This window comes from Anguilla anguilla, chromosome 17, assembly GCF_013347855.1.
Source record: "Anguilla anguilla isolate fAngAng1 chromosome 17, fAngAng1.pri, whole genome shotgun sequence".
Taxonomy (NCBI): domain Eukaryota; kingdom Metazoa; phylum Chordata; class Actinopteri; order Anguilliformes; family Anguillidae; genus Anguilla; species Anguilla anguilla.
The window spans coordinates 18,705,864-18,724,448 of NC_049217.1; the positions used below are offsets into that span (position 1 = coordinate 18,705,864).

Consider the following 18,585-nt stretch of genomic DNA (forward strand, 5'->3'; position numbering starts at 1 on the left):
CATAATGTCTTGCCATCTTCCCATGTTTTTTGGCTTCGGATCTGGACATCTTATCCCTACCTCCAAATTTTTGCTTTCGCTTCGTTGAAAGAAACTTCTTAGTGAGCCAATCGGCTGCTCCAATAATCTTCCCTAATATTGTTCCACGCTTCTTAAATTTACTTGAATCAGTTTTTGCTTTACCAAAAAATCCTTTCAGTTTGCCCCCCAGCCCTGGTTTTTTTTCTATTGCAGGTTTTTTGTTCCCAAGATTGAGTAGTAAATTTGCCTTTTGGGGGGCTGCATTGTCTTTTTTTTTATTCCCTCCATTTTTAAACAACATAAATTTTGATGTTTTCTGCAGGACGGATTTACCTTTTTTCTTTGCCAGAAGATTTTTTGGTTTTCCAAAACCTACAAACATCTTGCTGGCACTTTTCAATCGCTTCTTTGAGCTTTTCTTTTTTTTGTGACCTGAAAACCGCATGAAAAGCTTAGATGTACTTTTTAATCCTCTTTTTGGTTCTTTTTTAAGTAGAGCTGAAGCAGTAGAAACCTTTCCAGCCAGTCCACTTATTGCTTTTGATGCTCCCTTTATTTGGGGTCTGGCATCCTCCTGTTTTTTGGCTTTTGCCTTCTGTCCATCAGCTGCAAACCCCATCATAGCCTTGGATGCACCTTTCAGAGGCACATCCTTTGTTTTCCTCTTCAGTTGGGGATCATCTGCTTTAAATCCAGAAACAGCTTTGGAGGCAGTCTTTAAGTTGGCATGCTTCCCTCGATTGCCTTGACCAGTGTCCTCATCTTCGTCATCTTCATCATCCTCATCCTCTTCATCGTCTGACTGAACTGGCTTTGATTTGGCTATGGCCTTCATTGCCACAGCTTTTGAAGCCCCTTTCAGGGCGGCCTTGCCCTTCCCTCTTTTGCCTCTGTCATCATCTGTCTCTGCCTCACTCTGGTCTTCTTCATCTTCCTCATCCTCTTCAGACCCACTTTCATCCACCTCGCTTTTCAGCAGATCTGCATCAGAGGCCTCCTCTGAGTCACTTGTGACAGTCTTCTTCCCCTTTCCTTTGTCTTTTCCTTTCTTTTTATCATCCTTTCCTTTTCCTTCGGAAGGCACTTCCTTCTTTCCTCCTTTCTTCTCATCCTTACCACCTTTCTTCTCATCCTTCCCTCCTTTCTTCTCATCCTTCCCACCCTTCTTGTCATCCTTTCCTGGCTTCTTCTCCTCCTTTTCTTTTTTTGGGTCTGGCTTGTCCTTATTTCCCTTTTTAGCTGCAGCTTTTGAATCACCTTTCTTGGGTGGCATTTTGTTCCGTTGCAAAGACCATGCTACTCTGGGTCACTGTATCACAAATACTCAGGCAGTGATGCAAACCTGTGAGCTAAACAACGTCAGTCCGTGTGGAATAAGCACTGCAGGAAAGCCGATCAACCAAACAGACTTCAAGCAACGTATAAACAGGACACTAAACTAACAGCTTGGGGAAACACCATCAATCATGCCACTTAAAGAGTCTGATTTCCTGAATGGCAAAACTTTGTTGGATACATTACCTCCTCGGTGCTGTTTTAACCTGCTTTAACCATTCACAGAGCGGATTTCCCATATTTCTTTTTAAATCCCAGTGGTTCTTTCCCCACGAATAAACAGTGATAGGTATTTTCCTTGGCTAAGCAGGGAGCTTTGGCAGGCTTCCCATTACATATTCCAGAGATAAGAAGTCCTTCACTGCAGTCAAGAGCACAAGAAATTTTCAACATCCCTTTATCATCAAGCAGACATGCCAACTCTTTCCCTTTTCCTTCCAGCAATCCGAAGTCTGAGAACTTTAAACCCCTCTACTGGTTTTAAGTGCTGTCCTTCTAAAATACCAAAAGCATGTGTCTGGACAGTTGACTGTGCTTCGCAGCTGTGAAGGCACATTAATGTACCAGCTATACTGCTCTTAGCGTAACATTAGCTCTGTGGCTCATTCCTGTATGAATTATGCAGGCTGGCTGAGCTGGTACTAAACTGTGTCTGAGAAACATATCCAGAGAAGACACAAATATAGCTGGAGAGCAGATGAGGTCCTACTCAATCCCAGAAGCAACAGGAAAGTTCAACATCTTAGAAGCATGGCAGCATCAACTTCAAAAGGTAATAAAAAGCCTTATATTCTGATCTTGTGAATTTATTTACTGCATGTACATGTTTCCAGCTTGCTTCAGGAAAAAATGTGCATGTTTCTTTATAGAGAACAAAGCCAAAGTGAAACAAATGAAAGGGATGTGGGCATTGAGCAAATTTATATTACAATTTTTTTAAATTATCCCAGAAATGTACATGCTACCGTGCAGGTGTATTATTTAATACAAATTACTAATGACAGCAGGATATTGACCTGAATGTGGAGTGCTGAGTCTCTTGAGTGCAAATTTATTATATTGTATTTAAATTTCAAGGGATCAAAAGGCCATTTTGATAAAAACACTACACATAGGAATTATATGCGCTATTGAATTCCATATAATTGACAAAATGCAGTTTTGTTTTTTTAATGTTGTAAATTTGTGTTTAAGGCAAAATACTACAGCACTGCCAACTGGCCTTTTTATTTTTTATTTGTGCATGGAATCATTTTTTTATTGAATGAACAATGTTTTAATGTTAAAATTTGAATCACATTTATTAATAAACAAATAATATGGTGTTAATTTGGACAATTTGACTAATACTTTAAAATTATCTTGTTCTTTACACCTGAAAGTAACGAAAAATAAAAGTACTAAATGTATCATCACAAAAGCTTTCCTGTAAGATTCTTTCAGCCCACTCTATCTGGAGTGCATGAAAATAATATATATGCAGAACTAATGAAATTTAAATGAACTAAATTACATATTTAACATTATACTTTATGAGTTGTTCAGTGGGGTAGTGTTTTGCCACATTGTCTTTAGTGATGCAGTCAAAAATTGTTATGATTAAAATTATCAATTCGAATTATGTCTTATAGTGTCACCAATAATATTTTTGCCTGTTTCAAGAGGTGTTACAGCATGGAAAGGCATAACCTGAATGAATCATTTTAATTCATTGATGACTTGTTAATATTCCAAAAGTTCATGACACTGGGAGCAATTAATACTTAATGACTGGTCTATATTCAATCCTCTGAGAATTGATGAAACATTAATTAGACAAGTTCTAAATTTATCTAGAGGGAACCCAGCTATCTACTGCCTTCACTGTCATACTTCTGAGGTTACAATGCACAGTATTTATGCACCTGTATCATATTGCTCTCTTTGTGGGAAAAAAGGAATGGTCCATGAATACAGTAAGACCATTTATAATCTGTTATTGACCTGTGTCCTATCCAAGGTGTGTCATTGATAATTAAGTAATGAAGTGATGAAATCATTAAGTGATGAAATTAACTTTTTCAACTGTAAAAATTATATTTGTTTCCAAAGTTTGAGGACAAGTGGTTTCACATTAATTAACTGTTCGATTTAATGCAAGACATGCTCACCTCAAATTTGAGTATAAAAAGTGACATTTACGAACGAAAACCCTTTTATGTTATAATTCTTGGACCATACACAATCTCTGCATTGCAGTTTCTGAGCCAGTTCGAGCTAAGACAAGATATTTTCCAGTGATACAGTGCTTTTTTCCCACACAATAGAATGGAAGGAGCACCAGAACCAGGAGGCGGCGTTCACAGGAACAGGCTAAAAAGGTCTGCGGATCATCGCTCATTTGCATATTCATCGGTTGTTCAGTGGATCACTGCTAGAACCAGCTGAAAAAAGATTTATTTTTTGGGTCAGCCAGTGTTTGGGTATGTACTGTAGTTGCCATGCTATATAATAGGCTCATCACTGTACATGGCTGCAAGTCAAAGAGAATTTATCAAGATTGGCTGCTACTACAGCATGTAAATACCCGGGCTTAATCCTTGCTTCCAATCTCAGGCAGAGAAAGGTATCCCCGTGATGCTTATATCGCTCTTTCAGGGAGGGCAGTCATCGATATGTCCCCGTAACTGAAGGAACCAACCGCAACGCAAAGCTAATTAAAGTGTTGGCAGGACTGTACCCATTAAAAACAAAACAAAATCTACACATCTTTCGGCACAAGCCAGGCCGTATTACGTTACATTCAATACTGTGATTCTTAAAAACATGGCACATTTTGATGAGCTGAAGATGAATGTGTTGATGTTGAGTTGCACATATCTGGCTGTCATAAGGCAGTTGGACCTACACTGCATAGTGATTGCAGGTGCAGTGGAATTAACATGAAACCTGGACAAAGCACAGCAGTAGAGTTCTTGCTCTAAAAACCATAAACACGTATTTCTATCAGTAAGCTTAACAACATCGATGCTGGCCCATCAATTCTTTTATCACCATAATCAACACATCAGATCTAATATATTTAGCATAATAATACACATAGACATGGTTGATTACTAAACTTGGTTGATTTCTCAGTGGTGTTGATCCACTTATTTTACATCTACTCTTTTTTTTAACAGCCTCAGGTGTTTAACACCCTTTAGCTAAGCTATTCTTAAGCTTTTAAAACAACACCTGGTGAGACAGGCATTGTAACCAATACCCAAATTTCCACCTTCGTCCAGAACACTTAATCACGCGTGAGGGTTGGGTGACAGTCAGCACAGACTTTTAAGGGGAGAAGAACATGAGCATTTTTTTTACATGACCGGAACACAACGGAAATTTCGAAGACACAAAATTAAATGTGTAACAAGGAGGTTAGGATAATTAACTAGTATGTTACATCAAACATTGTTAACTAGCTAGCTTCAGTAAGGTAGCAAATTATTGTTAGGAGATTTTAACAGCAGGCATTCCCTGCTACAAGGAATGATGCACATTCTGTGTAAATAGTAGCTAGTTGGCATCTTACTAGTCACTCTATCAATAAGTAACACATATATAGCATTAGCCATACAGTAAGGTTGGTGCCTTATGTGATATATAAGCCTATACAATTTGCTCCATGTAGTATAATATCCCATATAGTAAGGTTGGTGGTCTATGCAGCATATTACCCCATTGACGGCCTTAATATTAGAGCCTGCAGCTAAATCACTGGCTCTTGCAGTACTGATGAGCTCCATGGTCCAGAACCAAACCCTGCATGGTGCCATAAAGTGTTGCAGGGAGACAATGTGAAGTTTGTTCCAGTGATGGGATCAGTGCACATCTACTGAAGTAAAGAGGGAGGAGAAACTGCTGACTGCAGTGCGGGACATGGAGGCCATCCTCGCCACTCTCTCAAATGAACAACTATGTCTACATAATTCAGGGGCCTAAAACTGACCCAGAATGTCCAAAGCCCTATTCTGATAGGATTAGTTTTACCAAAGGATGTCCTGTAATTTGAATTCTTACATATTACATTACATTACATATTACTCCCATGATTTCAATCCCCTCAAAATCGGCCAAGTTGGTAATTCTTTCCTAACTGCAAAGTAAATTTCCTGGACTGAATTACCTACCTATATTCTTTCTTTTTTTTTGGGGGGGGGGGGGGGGGTTAGTAGGTAAACGAGGTCCTCTAGTAATACTAGTCCCATGTGAATAGACATCTCAGTAATTGCTGCTAGATGTGCCCCCCTTTTTTTAGGTACCAGAAGTTTCCATATCTAACATCCGGGACAAGGTCAGTAATTGCGATGGAGTGGAGTTTTTCATCCCATCAGAACGCTCCGCTGGAATTACCCACATAAAAAGTAAAGAATCCATACCGGACCTCCTTGGGTAGAAATTATCCAGTCAAAATAGGCCTTTAAGAATATGATGGCTAAATATAATGCTTAACTAGTAGGATGATCTAATCCAAAGCAAATGAAATACAAGTGAAACAATAAGCCTGTGAGTATGAACGCATGATATGCATATTCTGAAAATCTTTCTACATGTTAAGAATCATTATCAGTGGAAAAGGTTTAAAGAATTCTTGCAAACATCCTGACCTCACATGCATGTTCTCCTTTTTCTTTCTGTTTTTACATGCAAATGTAAACCATCTTTTAAAGTCTCATTGTGTTATATGATGTCACTGACAAACCAAAAAAAATAAAAAACCACAAAGGATAATAGTCTTCCATGTTTCATTAATAATTTTAAGCTGTGTATATTACCTTTCAGTTTTAATTGGAGGAGGAGGGTTTGAGTTTCAAACACCCATGTGTGACAAAGCATTACTTAACTGACAAAGCACAGATTCACTTGATTCTGTATTTTTTTCAGAAGAATGGGCACTCTCTAAATCCACCACAGTGCTATGTTAAAGCAACATGCGGCCAGTGTTTCTGCCACGTGAGCTTGTCTGCATTACTTTCTACATCCATTTTGCACAACATTGCTTTCCTGCCATGTGACATGTGCACTAAGTCCACTCACAAAGGCTCATATAGATTAGAATGATTCATTTACATGGCATGCAACTGACCTTAGCTCTGTGACCGCAGACAAAACTCAACTTCAGGTCTGTATTTCAGGAGAAAAGGTCATTTAAGTCATTTAATTGGGGGATTTAGCAAACACAATTTCTATGTGTAAGTGATATATAGCTTATGAAAAATAGGTTTTTGACTTTTATGGCATCCTTTGGGTGAACTTTGTACTTTGAATAATAAAAAGTTTTAAAAAGTTTTAAAAAAAATCATTTTAGCCTTCAAGATTTAATGTTAGTTCACAAACTAAGTCTATTTGTTCAGAACACACAGGAACCCTGGTTTCATAACCAAAAAATGATTTTTCATTCCCTGGTATCAATGTAGTTGTAATGCACCAGTTATTAATTCAAGTCTCTCTTGCATATTTTCAGTAACTGAGGAGCAATAAATAATGTCATGTAATAACATGAACTGATCAGAATAAAAATACTGCAATTGAACTATAGTGCACATATGGTACTACAATGCAAACCATGATGAAAATATGACTCACCACTGTTAACACACACACTAAATAAATGCCAAAGAGTCAGCGCTGCCCTCCCTTCAGAAAACTCTGGCGATCATGTCCACAAGCTTTGAGGCTCCTCACAGGGCTTGCTTCCTCTCAACTCTCAACACACGCCGCAGCACTGAGATTTACACGCCCTTACCGACCAGCCTGTCGTAATGCAGCGCAAAGATCAAAACCCCCTCCGCCACTTGTGGGAGGAGCCTCCAGACACATGTCTCAATGGTCTTAGGGGTGTGTGGGCGGAGCCTCCAGATGCAAGACACATCAGCCTAATAGGTGTGTGGGCGGAGCCTCCGGGTCTCCCATCCTTCCATCCAATAAAGACACTTCAGCACCTGATACACACAAGCCTATGGGTAAATCACTTTCACACAGTCATGTCCCATATGAGAGAAATATCACAACATAGTCCAATTAAAATCCATGGTTTGAAATATTCTGCTTATATCAAGTTATTGCACAAATTATATGTATTTTACAACATGGACATAAAATGACACAAATAAAAACCTTTTTCCTAATATGCGGTAATACATCAATAATACTTTCCATACATTTTAGAGTTCACTTTTACTTCTGCATAATAATTGGATTTCAACAATTCATTTGTTTATGGCTTCGGAAAGTTCGATTTTTAAGAAGCAGGACCCACTGCACGGAAATGAGGACCGTTACACAGAATGACAGCAGAAGTGTGGGCGACCAAGGCCTATTCTTTACCATCCATCGGCAGAGTCAGGTTGCCTAGGAAATAAGCAATAATCCTGATTAGAATGCCTGCGACTAATTAAGCAGCGCGTGAGAATCAGAACACACCACGTACCCTACCCCCATCTCTAAAGTAAATCTCTCAACATGGGCACACTCATTATCCTAATATTTATATATATATGTACCCTTTCTGTGGATTTGATTGAACACAGAAAGCCACCCGAGTTTTCCATTGTAATGCCGGCCTGATTCACCGCGATTCCTCCCGACAGCAGCCTTAAACACAATACTCTTCCAGGCTCTTCCAGGGTTATCTGAACACTACACTCCGGCGTGGGGACAGGCCCTCAAAGAGGCCCAGGAGTTAGCACACCCGCACAGTGACAGACCATAACTCCTACTTTACTAGGGCTCCACGTTGCCATCTGCAGGCCATCGGGTTCATTACTCTACTAGATCCCCAGGGCCCTTCCTGCATAAAACATCATCTACATTATCATTGCTGTGGCTGGATATATAACTAATGAAATGCTGCAAATGCATTAGTATTTGAGACATAATTTATCTTGTGTCCTTCCAGAATACTGCCTACGTGACTGCCTACGTAATTAGCATCCAGTGAGAATACTGATTTGAGGAGTGCCCCCTCATTGTTATCATTTCATGATTACGTCAGTAGATGCTTGGAATTCTAAACTTTTTTTAAAACAGTAGAACTTAAATGAGTATTATTAAATGAAAGGGGTTTTGGTTGTGCACATTAAGCGCTGACTCATGAAGAACGGTTAAAGAAGAATGCTTAAAGCACGGCACCCTCCAAATACACCCCAACATCCGGCACAATGTTACAGCAATGTTTGCCCAATGTTACAGCAATGTTTTTAGCCAATGTTTCAGCCACATGAGCACCGGCCTGTTTTAATGTAAGTAATTCCACATACAGGTGTGAGTGTGTGATGGTAAAATGTTAAAATGGTACAATGGTAAAAGTGGGCTTTTTAACCATGGAGAAACTTGCAAACTTCTAAAACCTAAATAAAGAGTTTAGAAATAGAGGGTTTGACCTAATATAGTCACAGTTCTATGATTTAAAACTTCAAATTACATCTTAGTATGGTTGGATAGCACATCGCAGATGAAAAAGCTATTTTTCTCAGTCATGTGTGGGACTTACCTACAGGGTAAGGGTACAAACCTACATAGTCTGCATACAGAGAACTGTCTTATCAAAGTGCATAGAACAGTTTTATTTAGGCCTAAATATATCCCCATTTACAAAAGTCAGCCAATGAAATTAAAGTATTGGATAAAGACAGAAGTATCATCAGATCCTCTGGCTCAAAGATATCATGTGTGAAAAGATTCTCCCTGCAGGTGGCAGCAAAGACTTATGAGAAATCCAATTTATTTACTCATTTACCTGTTTACATGTTTTTATTTTTATTTTTTTAATATTCTTTATATAGTATAATTTATTGTTTCCATAGAAAGCCCCAAAACATTCTAGGGCAGAATGATGAGTGCACTTTTTAATGTCATCTAATTATAAATGTGTTTAAGTGTGTATAACTTAGCATGTCCATGTAAATGTATATGCACACACACACACACACACACACACACACACACACACACACACACACTCTATTTGAATGTATTTTTCAATAAAACTTGAAATAAAAACAAGACCAGGAAGTCCTGCTATCAACAGAACTCCATGAAGGATCTCCATTTTAATCCCAATCTCTTTTTTGTTTAAAAAAAATCTCATTATAATTGTAGCGCCAAATGCTTCCAAAAACCTTCATTCTCCTGGGTGATACCCCAGTGGAACTAACAAATGGAGGTATTCCAACCTCACAGGACTTGCCCATTACACACACCTTCACTCACCCACACACATACATACACACAATTACACAAGGCCATATGTCAACAGCATCATGTGTCAGTCCAGAATTGGCAGGAACTCCCATTCTTACCTTGGCTCCACAGTCAGTCAGTGAAAAAGGCCCATCCTGGTGCAGTTCGGCACACTATTCCTCTCCGTCCTCTCCTCAGGATCGGCATCTTCAAACTGCCTCTGAACGGCAGCCCGGGTCGCCCAGACGAAACCCGACACCGCGGATAATTCAGCCCACAACAGCTTGGCGATTCCAGAATCCACACTTGTGCGCACGGCCGCGATGCGCCAGTGCCTCCCCATGCATAATTGAAGCCGCCATTATGCTCGTTTTCACTCCTGAACAGAGGAAACGGCTCCGCGTTCCTAATGAGCACAAAATCCACACTGCCAGGAGAGAGGTCCTGAGGAGGAGGACGTGGTAGAAACGCTGCTCAGCTTCATGACAGCGCAGGCTATTGTCGCCCGGACCAACACGGGCTACTGTCGCCCAGACAAGCACAGGCTACTGTCACCCCATCAGCACAGGCTACTGTCGCCCGGACCAGCACAGGCCACTATCACCCCTACCAGCACAGGCTACTGTCGCCCGGACCAGCATAGGCTACCATGGCCCCCACCAGCATAACCTACTGTTGCCCCGACCAGCGCAGGCTATAGTCACCCTGACCAGCGCAGATTATTTCATTCTGACCAGCACAGGCTACAAACACCCTCAACAGCACAGGCTACAGACACCCTGACCAGCACAGGCTACAGTGACCCTGACCAGAGCAGATTACTTCATCCTTACCAGAACAGGCTATAGACACCCTGACCAGCACAAGCTACCATTGCCCTGACCAGCAAGTATGGGTTGAGCCCTGTTGATGAGTCACAAAAATTTCTGCCTTGTGCAGGAGGCTGAGTCACTGCTACCTGAACCTAGAAAGGCCTTCTACCCTTGCTGCCCGCCACTCACAATAAGATCAGCTCATCCGTTCATAGAAAAAGTCAATCAGCTTGTAAAACAGGCATATATACAGTTTCACGTGTATGTACTACCTGTCAGGTCATGTAGCAAAGACAGAAACTCTGGGGGTTTTCCAAGACCGGGCTCGATACGGTGCTACATACCATCTAGTCTGTAGGTAAACAGCGAGCACTAGGTACACTTTAGGGTTAGGAAAATGGTGCGTATTGTTGGGTTTAATGGCCTGTTCTTGTCATTATGTTACAAGTGGAGCTTAAACAGGGAATTTCCTCCCTAATTCTATCCCTTTCCCCAGTTGCTGTGCCCATCCACAGGGCTGGCTGTGCAGCGGAACTTTCCCTCTGCTCTCAAGTCTGCATTAGCCACGGCTACAGGAAGTGATACACTGACACCTGGCTTGTACAAGACAATTGATCCTTCACAGGGGAACACCATTCATATTGGACTCTGCACTGCTCCGAGCCACCATGTCACAGTATAAAAGTAAGTATCTCTAGACAAAGAGCACTGCATCCATAAAAAGCTAATTACCACACCTGCAAGCACAGGCTGGAGTCACCTCTGAACCACCCAGGGTAATATGGTTAAAGGTCTGCAGCTTCGATCTCAGTTTTGAATTTGAAGACGGTCGTACCTGTTGGGTGCAAACACACCTGCAGAAATGCAGAAATTCTGTCTGGATAAACAATTGTGGAAAGGAAACACGTTGTGCAAGACCAATTTTTTAAAGTTTTTTTTTATTTTATTTATATTTTTCACTTTAAATGAATTTCATGCAATGCTGCGGTGAATAAAATATGCGGATTTCAGAACCTCTGGCATGAAATGGTTATTTTCTTTCCAAAGTCATTTTTTTCTGGCACCCAGAAAATAAGAATCAGACTTTTTTTTTGTAAGAAATGGATGCTTTTTCTGTGCAGTCCTCCCATGCACACATCGCAGGCACTTGGCCTGACCTTTGCACCAATCACACACTCTTATTTCTTCACAACCTGGATGACATCCTCATGCTCCATGATATGGGTGAGTCCGACCCTCTGAGGACTGTACTTGGTACTTGTTCCCTAAAAAACATATTTAAAGAAATTTATTTAAAGAAAACTAACACAGAGCTGCCAAACATTCAGTCAACCACCACAAAACCACTCAGCCAGACATGTACATAGACTCATACACCACTGAACAAGGCTACTCACCCAGACCAGCGCGTACTTGAACTGACTTGCTAATGTTCTGTGAATTCGATGACACTTAAGGAACAAAAGAAAAAAAAATTACATCTTTTTAGATGCAAAGCACCTCATGGACCTGGCTTGTAACTTAACTAACTTACTAACTCCCTAACTCAATCACATTGAGCAGCTTGAAGATTCTCCACAAGGGGGGGCTATTAGCGTAAGAGTGGTACTTCACATCAATGACACTGTCCTTGTTCATTTGCCATAATCAAATTTTAAAGTGAAACAATGGCTGTTTAAAACAGGACTAATGTGATAGAACTGGATATAAATTTTATCCCTCCTTTACAGCCAGTATAAATATGGCAAACCGTTTCTGTCTGCAGGCAGTATATTGACGCTAACATTACGTGCAATCCCATAACCCCTGAGCAAGCTCCCGGACGCACCACGTGTTCTACAGACGCTCCTCTCCTCATGATGATCGCGTCGTTAAAATCCGGCCGCTCTGAAAGCAACAGCACAGAAAGAGACATCAATATTCACACCGGCCAAATCTATAAAACACGCAGGGTTATGAACAAACAACCATAGGGTTATGATCGATAACAAAAAGGGTTACGATCTAACAACCACACGGTAATGATCTATAACACATAGAGTTATGAGCTATAAACCACAGGGTTATGATCTATAACATAAAGAGCTATGATCTATATACCACAGGGTAATTATCTATAGCACACAGGGTTATGATCGAACATCCAGAGGACTGAAACACTCTAGACATCAACTCACTTCATTACAACACAACGCATACAGATAACCAGAGTGTGGAGCTAAAGCCACAGGAAACAGATGGATGAAGGATAATGAGGAATTTGGATACCTCCTCGCTTCTTAGTGTAAAGGCAGATGAGGGCCAGGTACTCCCACAGCATCTCCAGAAGGTAGTCCAGGTTTAGTTTCATCCCACAGCTGCAAGAAAAGGGTTTTAGTCAATACTGCAGTGCCTCATCCAAACCTTCTTTAACAGGACACACACACCTCATAACGACCTGGTTTAACGGGACACACAGACACATACCTCACCCCGACTTGCTTTAACAGGACACACTCATACACACATGCCTCATTCAGACCTACTTAACAGGACACACATGGACACACTTTCATCACCTGATGACCACACTGTGAGGTCTCCGAGCCAACCGGTCAACATCCTCCATGGAGATCTGATCGACTTTGTTGTACACCTGCAGGCAAAATATGATGTATACGTGTATACACACAAACACAAAAACAGCTATGCACTTATCTGTGTGTGTGTGTGTGTGTGTGTGTGTGAGAGAGAGAGAGAACATTCAGTGACTCAAAGCTTAAGTGAAGGTTTTCCATTCAAAATTTGCATTTTCAATCATGTAATTAAGTCCTCAAAAGACCATAATTAGGATGAGCACTGTGTAGATGTGTTAGATGTGCACACATACTTACATATAAGCAAGGCATGTAGACTCTGTTCCCCACAATGACATCGATGAATTCATCCGGTGTGCTGTCTTCCCTGAACAAAACCTCAGCATTGAAGATTTCTTGAGAAAATTGTTAAAGTTAAATAAACATCTGATACTGGACACAAAGCCATTCAGGAGCTCTGCTTTACATTCAAAATTCAGAATTCAAGTGCAAAACAATTTTCTGTGTGGGGAAAAAAATGAATCAGATTCATTATTCATTATATTATTTAAGCTTTGGATATTAATCACATTATCTTCATTATTCTACTGGGTTAGCAATTCATATTTATAATAAAATACTCCTGCCTTTTCTCAGATCTGAGGAATGAGTGACTTTCTTATACACACTGTCAGTCAGCATTCCGTTCAACTTGGGTGCGTCTCTGATTTCTTGAGCTTGGCATTCAAATAAAATCAGGTAGTCGCATTGACCATTTGCCAAAATTTGACGGTTACATTCTATTTCACTGCATAAACCTCCCCCGGAAAAAGCAAGATGAACTCCACAAGCACACAGCACTCAACACGGTGAGGGAAAGGAACGAGCGAAAGAGTCCAAATACTTCTGCTTTAACATGAATTTGTGACTCAAAAGTTCAGAACAAAGCCAGCTGTGGTTAGATTGAAGACACCTTGTTTTCAGCCAGCACGGCTAAAGTCATCGCTCTCCTAAGAGAGCTGCTCATGACAATCAAATATGACATTAAGGATACTGTATTCGTGAAGAATGAGCTGTACTAGTTTCTCAGAACACATAGTGAGAGGGACAGTTGAATTGTAGGATAGTCCTCCTCCTTTCTTAGGCTGAAAGACAAAATATCATTGGAGAAAAACAGTTTTCATTAAGGTTGGAATTTTGACTGTAAACTACATCAGAAATTAAACTAAAACAACAACATCTGATTCACTGTTTATTTAGTGCCATTTAATTAAAATAAAAATGTTATTTTCAACTCCAGAGAGTGCTCTCCATCTCTCAGATATAAACATAAATAAAACTCTACCTTGAAATAAATGTTTGGTTTCGACCTATTAAGTCTGATTCCGACGGATTCCAGTTCTTTTTCCAAGAGCTCCCTTAAGAACAAACACATACAAATTCAAGTTTTGTAACCTCATTTGTCACCGTTTGTTGCCCTAAACAAAACCAAAAATCAAACAAAATACGCTCAGAGTTTTATTGCTGACATACAGGCATTGCAGTTCTGATGTCATTTCTAAAAGGATTTCTAATTATTCTGTCAAATTCAGGAAAAAATTGCAAACACATGCCAATTCTTAACTTAGTTGCACTGGCCACAAGCTATCATTCAAAAACCTCTAATATAATGCACATTCGGGAACTGGTGGATCATAAGGTGTCCATTGGGTTAAAAGTGGCTGCTTAAAACAGAACAAAGTATAACCTTGCAGCTCCAGCACCAGGGTGGCCACCCCTGGTATAATAAACAATATAACAGTACCATAATAAATTATTTTAAATGGAGAGCCAAACATATAACATAGAACTCCATTGACACCAACCGCTGAACATCACCCTTCGTAGCATCCAGCATCATGATGACGACATCCGCCGTCCTGGCAACGGCGATTACCTGTCTTCCTCTGCCCTTTCCTATAAAACAAGCCGCAAACGTTTTTCAAAGGCACTACAAAAGCAGGAATTAAACTAATAAAATTGTACTTCCGCTGTCTGAGTCCTAACCTTGAAAGATGTCATTGTGTACGGCAGCTAGCTAGGTGGTAATACTGCCTCACCAAATATACCAGGGCTGTCCACATTACTTAAAGATTAATTAATTAGAGACACACCTTGGGCAGCACCCTCAATGATTCCAGGTAAATCCAAAAGCTGAATATTGGCCCCTTTATACTGGAGAAAATGGACACAACAGATAATACAGCTCGTAAGATTACATTTAAACAAAACCTGTCAATCCCTAAAATAAGCAAGCATATACACACACACAACAACATACATGGACGCATAAATATGTATACATACCTCGATAACTCCAGGGATGCATGTCAGTGTTGTGAATTCATAAGAGGCTGCCTCGCTCTCCGTAGAAGTCATCAAACTGAGAAATGTTGACTAGAAAGGAGACAGAAAATTAAACTACCAAATAGACAAATAAGTATGCACAAGATCACACAAGCATCCAAGTCAGGGGGACAAGCACTTACCTTACCCACAGAGGGGAAACCAATCAGAGCCACCCGAGCATCCCCAGATTTCATCACATCAAAGCCCTCCCCTTTGGCCCCAGCTGATTTGGAGGGTTCCAACAGCTGAGCTCTGTACTTGGCTAGTTTAGCCTTCAGCAAACCAAGATGGTACTCAGTTGCTGCAAGTAAAGTTTTTACAAATCACAAAATCACAATTAAATGAGACAACACTAAGACCAAATATTGTCTTTCTAAATATGTAGCTGTCTAGTTCATGCATGTCTATCCTGTTATTCAGCCAACTGACGAGTTTAAAGAATGTGTGAAAAACATCCAGTTTTGGCTACAGACAAACTAATCAAAGCCATTTTCACCTACAAGTTGGTGGGACAGCAAACATACCTGGAACTCTTAAGAAACAACTGTAGTCAGCACCAAATGGCAGGCCATTTGAATTGTGAGGTAGAAATCCAAGTTAACTCATAGCTACCACCGGTCCAAAACACAAAATACAGCTGCATGATAGAAAGCTAATTATTTAGCTTAGCTTATTCAAGGGAAACAAAGTAAAAGTAACTTTTCCTACCTTTGTTTTTCTGGGTGCGCGAGATTTCTCTCTCGATTTCCGATATCTTTTCGAGGATCCCCATTTTCCAAATATAGTAAACTATTAAACTGCAAGTGGAGAAAAAATATGCATCAGATGGATGAAATGAAACGTGTCTTGCTAGTTAGCTAAACTGGCTCCATATTAACTATCTACAAATAATCTTAACAGAGCATATTTTTTAATTCAAATATAAAGTACTGATTCTATTATTTATTACGATTATATTAAGTGAAAAGTGTGCTGTCTGGTAATAAAGCAAATAATTACTCTCTACGATTGAACTCAGCAGCATGTACGGCATGACGTTTTCCTCCGGAACTAATGTGTACTATACATAAATGTTTCCGAGTAGAAACCACAATATGTTTCTGAACAACTTCGTTCCAGCTCAGGTCAATTGTGACATTTTTACTGCTACTGGCTTTATTTGGCTTGGGTATATGTACGTTGGAGAAACGCTCAATGCACAATGCAAGCACACGTTCAAAAATATATTGAACCAAACATTTATACAGATTACTCTTGATGGCATCCTTCAGCTACGTATTTGGAAAGATGCAATTTAGTGACCGACTGCAGATTCAGGCAATCCCAGAATGCAAGAATAAACATGGCTGCGCCCGGTGATAACAGGGCATCAAGACCTTCTCCTCAATCAACTGGGCTTGAAGGTTTCCCTTTTAAACTTGCGGATAGCACAAGCGGAACTGCTGACAGTGACCAAGGAAAATCCGGAGAACAGAAAAAGAAACCATGCAGAGCGTGTACAGATTTTAAGTCATGGATGAAGATTCAGAAGAAAGAGACAGCTGCACAGGTAATGAAAGTGAGCAACCGGCAAACTAAATTAACGACAACCAAGTTTATTTCCAAATTAGCTGTAGCACTATGTAGCTCGCTAGATCTAAAAATTAGCTCGCTAATTTATGTAGAAATCATATTATTACTCCTACTGGGGTAGGTACAAATGATAGATTCCTTAAAATACACAGTTACAATATCGCCACTTATTATTTCGATTAGCTAATAGTCGTTAACTGTCTCCTCGCTATGCAATCATGACTCAGGTTAACTGCAAGTAAACAAGCCTGCCGCTCGCTACCTGGGTCTGTTCTGTTCCTGAATTAACGACGTGCATGTGCTAACTGACTGCTGTTAACTAAATGCTGCTGTTCTTGAGCAGGGAAGCGTGAGTGAAAGAGTGGAAGGGGAGAAACGACTAGAGTGTCCTCTGGATAGGGAGGAGCTGGGGAAGAGTACATGGTCCTTTCTTCATACCATGGCAGCGTATTACCCCGACAGACCCACGGAGAGCCAGCAGAGCGAAATGAAGCAGTTTATCAACCTCTTCTCTAAGTTTTTCCCGTGTGACGAGTGCGCAGAAGATCTAAGATCAAGGTCAGAAACATACATTTTTATATTTCATGTCTTACCCTTAACAACTAAATTGCCCAAAGCAACCTAAGTTTAATAAATGGTGCTTGCTTTTGTACATGCATAACTGTGCATCGCTAGTGTTGAGCAGATGGGGGAATACGATTTCAAAAACTATGCTGACTGGAACTATAATGAGCTGTCAGGCAATGACTATTGACCCAACAGTGGCTGCAATCCACCGCAAAAAGAAAAACATTGTTGGTTAAAATTAGTCAAATAATGGCTGATGAAATCAGTCAAATGATAGCTTGATTTTGAGTTTCACAAAGCTCAACTTTTCTGCTGTTTATGTTGGGAAGGGCTCCCCAACCCTGGGCTGTTACTTGCCTACTATTGAGTATTCAAGTTGTATACAAGTAAGCTGTTTTGGACATGGTCCTGGTCCTGGGGCGGTATTTCAGGAAGTAGGATTACTGAGTTAGCTGGATAATTGTGCTGAGTGAAACCTGGAACTGCTCTTTTTACTTCAGTACAAGAGTGTTTGTTGAAATGATTGTTCTGTAATCCGCCCCTCACATCCCCTCATTTATTTCTGTTCTACCTGTTACTGTAGGCTGAAGACCAATCAGCCGGACACAGGCAGCCGGCACAGTCTGTCCCAGTGGATGTGTCGGCTCCACAACGGCGTCAACGTGCGCCTGGGAAAGCCTGAGTTTGACTGTTCCAGAGTGGACGAGAGATGGAGGGACGGCTGGAAAGACGGATCATGCGACTGACTGTAGCACACCCTGACAACGGAACAGGGTGTTCATGGTGGAGGATCCTTCCCTCTCCAAACTGCGTTGTTACAATAAACTCTCTAATTTGACGTAATCATTTCTAGATCATTGTTTACTGCTTACTCTGTATGCTTTACATCAGAAATGGCCCAAACGCCACAGAAAATTATTTCTAAAAAATACATGATTATTTTATTTCTTTTTTACAATCCAAGATATTTATTGCTTGTGTTTTAATGAATCTATTGGTTGCTCTTTGTTGTTTTCATTTCTTGTTAATGTATGCAGGGTAATATGTCCAAGGATGTGTTGAAATGTATAAATGAAAGACTATTAAAAACATTATTTTCTTGATTGTTGGACTTTTACAGTCATATACAT

General features: G+C 40.3%; 2 protein-coding genes across 3 annotated transcripts; one reads left to right on the forward strand and one right to left on the reverse strand.

The window, feature by feature from the left end:
- Window positions 1–11,291: 11,291 nt before the first annotated feature.
- On the reverse strand, window positions 11,292–16,881 carry drg2 (developmentally regulated GTP binding protein 2). Of its 2 annotated transcripts, none has more exons than XM_035397894.1 (14): window positions 16,495–16,881; window positions 16,025–16,113; window positions 15,457–15,617; window positions 15,275–15,364; window positions 15,082–15,142; window positions 14,794–14,884; window positions 14,274–14,346; window positions 13,983–14,073; window positions 13,247–13,344; window positions 12,932–13,008; window positions 12,642–12,730; window positions 12,202–12,260; window positions 11,771–11,824; window positions 11,292–11,638 (listed from the first exon to the last, which is right to left on the reverse strand). In XM_035397894.1, the coding sequence occupies exons 1-14, from the start codon at window positions 16,578–16,580 to the stop codon at window positions 11,552–11,554; spliced, it is 1,206 nt and encodes a 401-aa protein (XP_035253785.1). In that variant the 5' UTR covers window positions 16,581–16,881; the 3' UTR covers window positions 11,292–11,551. The 2 variants fall into 2 exon arrangements, with proteins under 2 accessions (XP_035253785.1, XP_035253786.1); XM_035397895.1 differs by lacking the exon at window positions 16,495–16,881 and adding an exon at window positions 16,316–16,410.
- On the forward strand, window positions 16,629–18,558 carry gfer (growth factor, augmenter of liver regeneration (ERV1 homolog, S. cerevisiae)). Its single transcript, XM_035397904.1, has 3 exons — window positions 16,629–16,865; window positions 17,232–17,446; window positions 18,039–18,558. The coding sequence occupies exons 1-3, from the start codon at window positions 16,659–16,661 to the stop codon at window positions 18,199–18,201; spliced, it is 585 nt and encodes a 194-aa protein (XP_035253795.1). The 5' UTR covers window positions 16,629–16,658; the 3' UTR covers window positions 18,202–18,558.
- The last annotated feature ends 27 nt before the right edge of the window (window positions 18,559–18,585 follow it).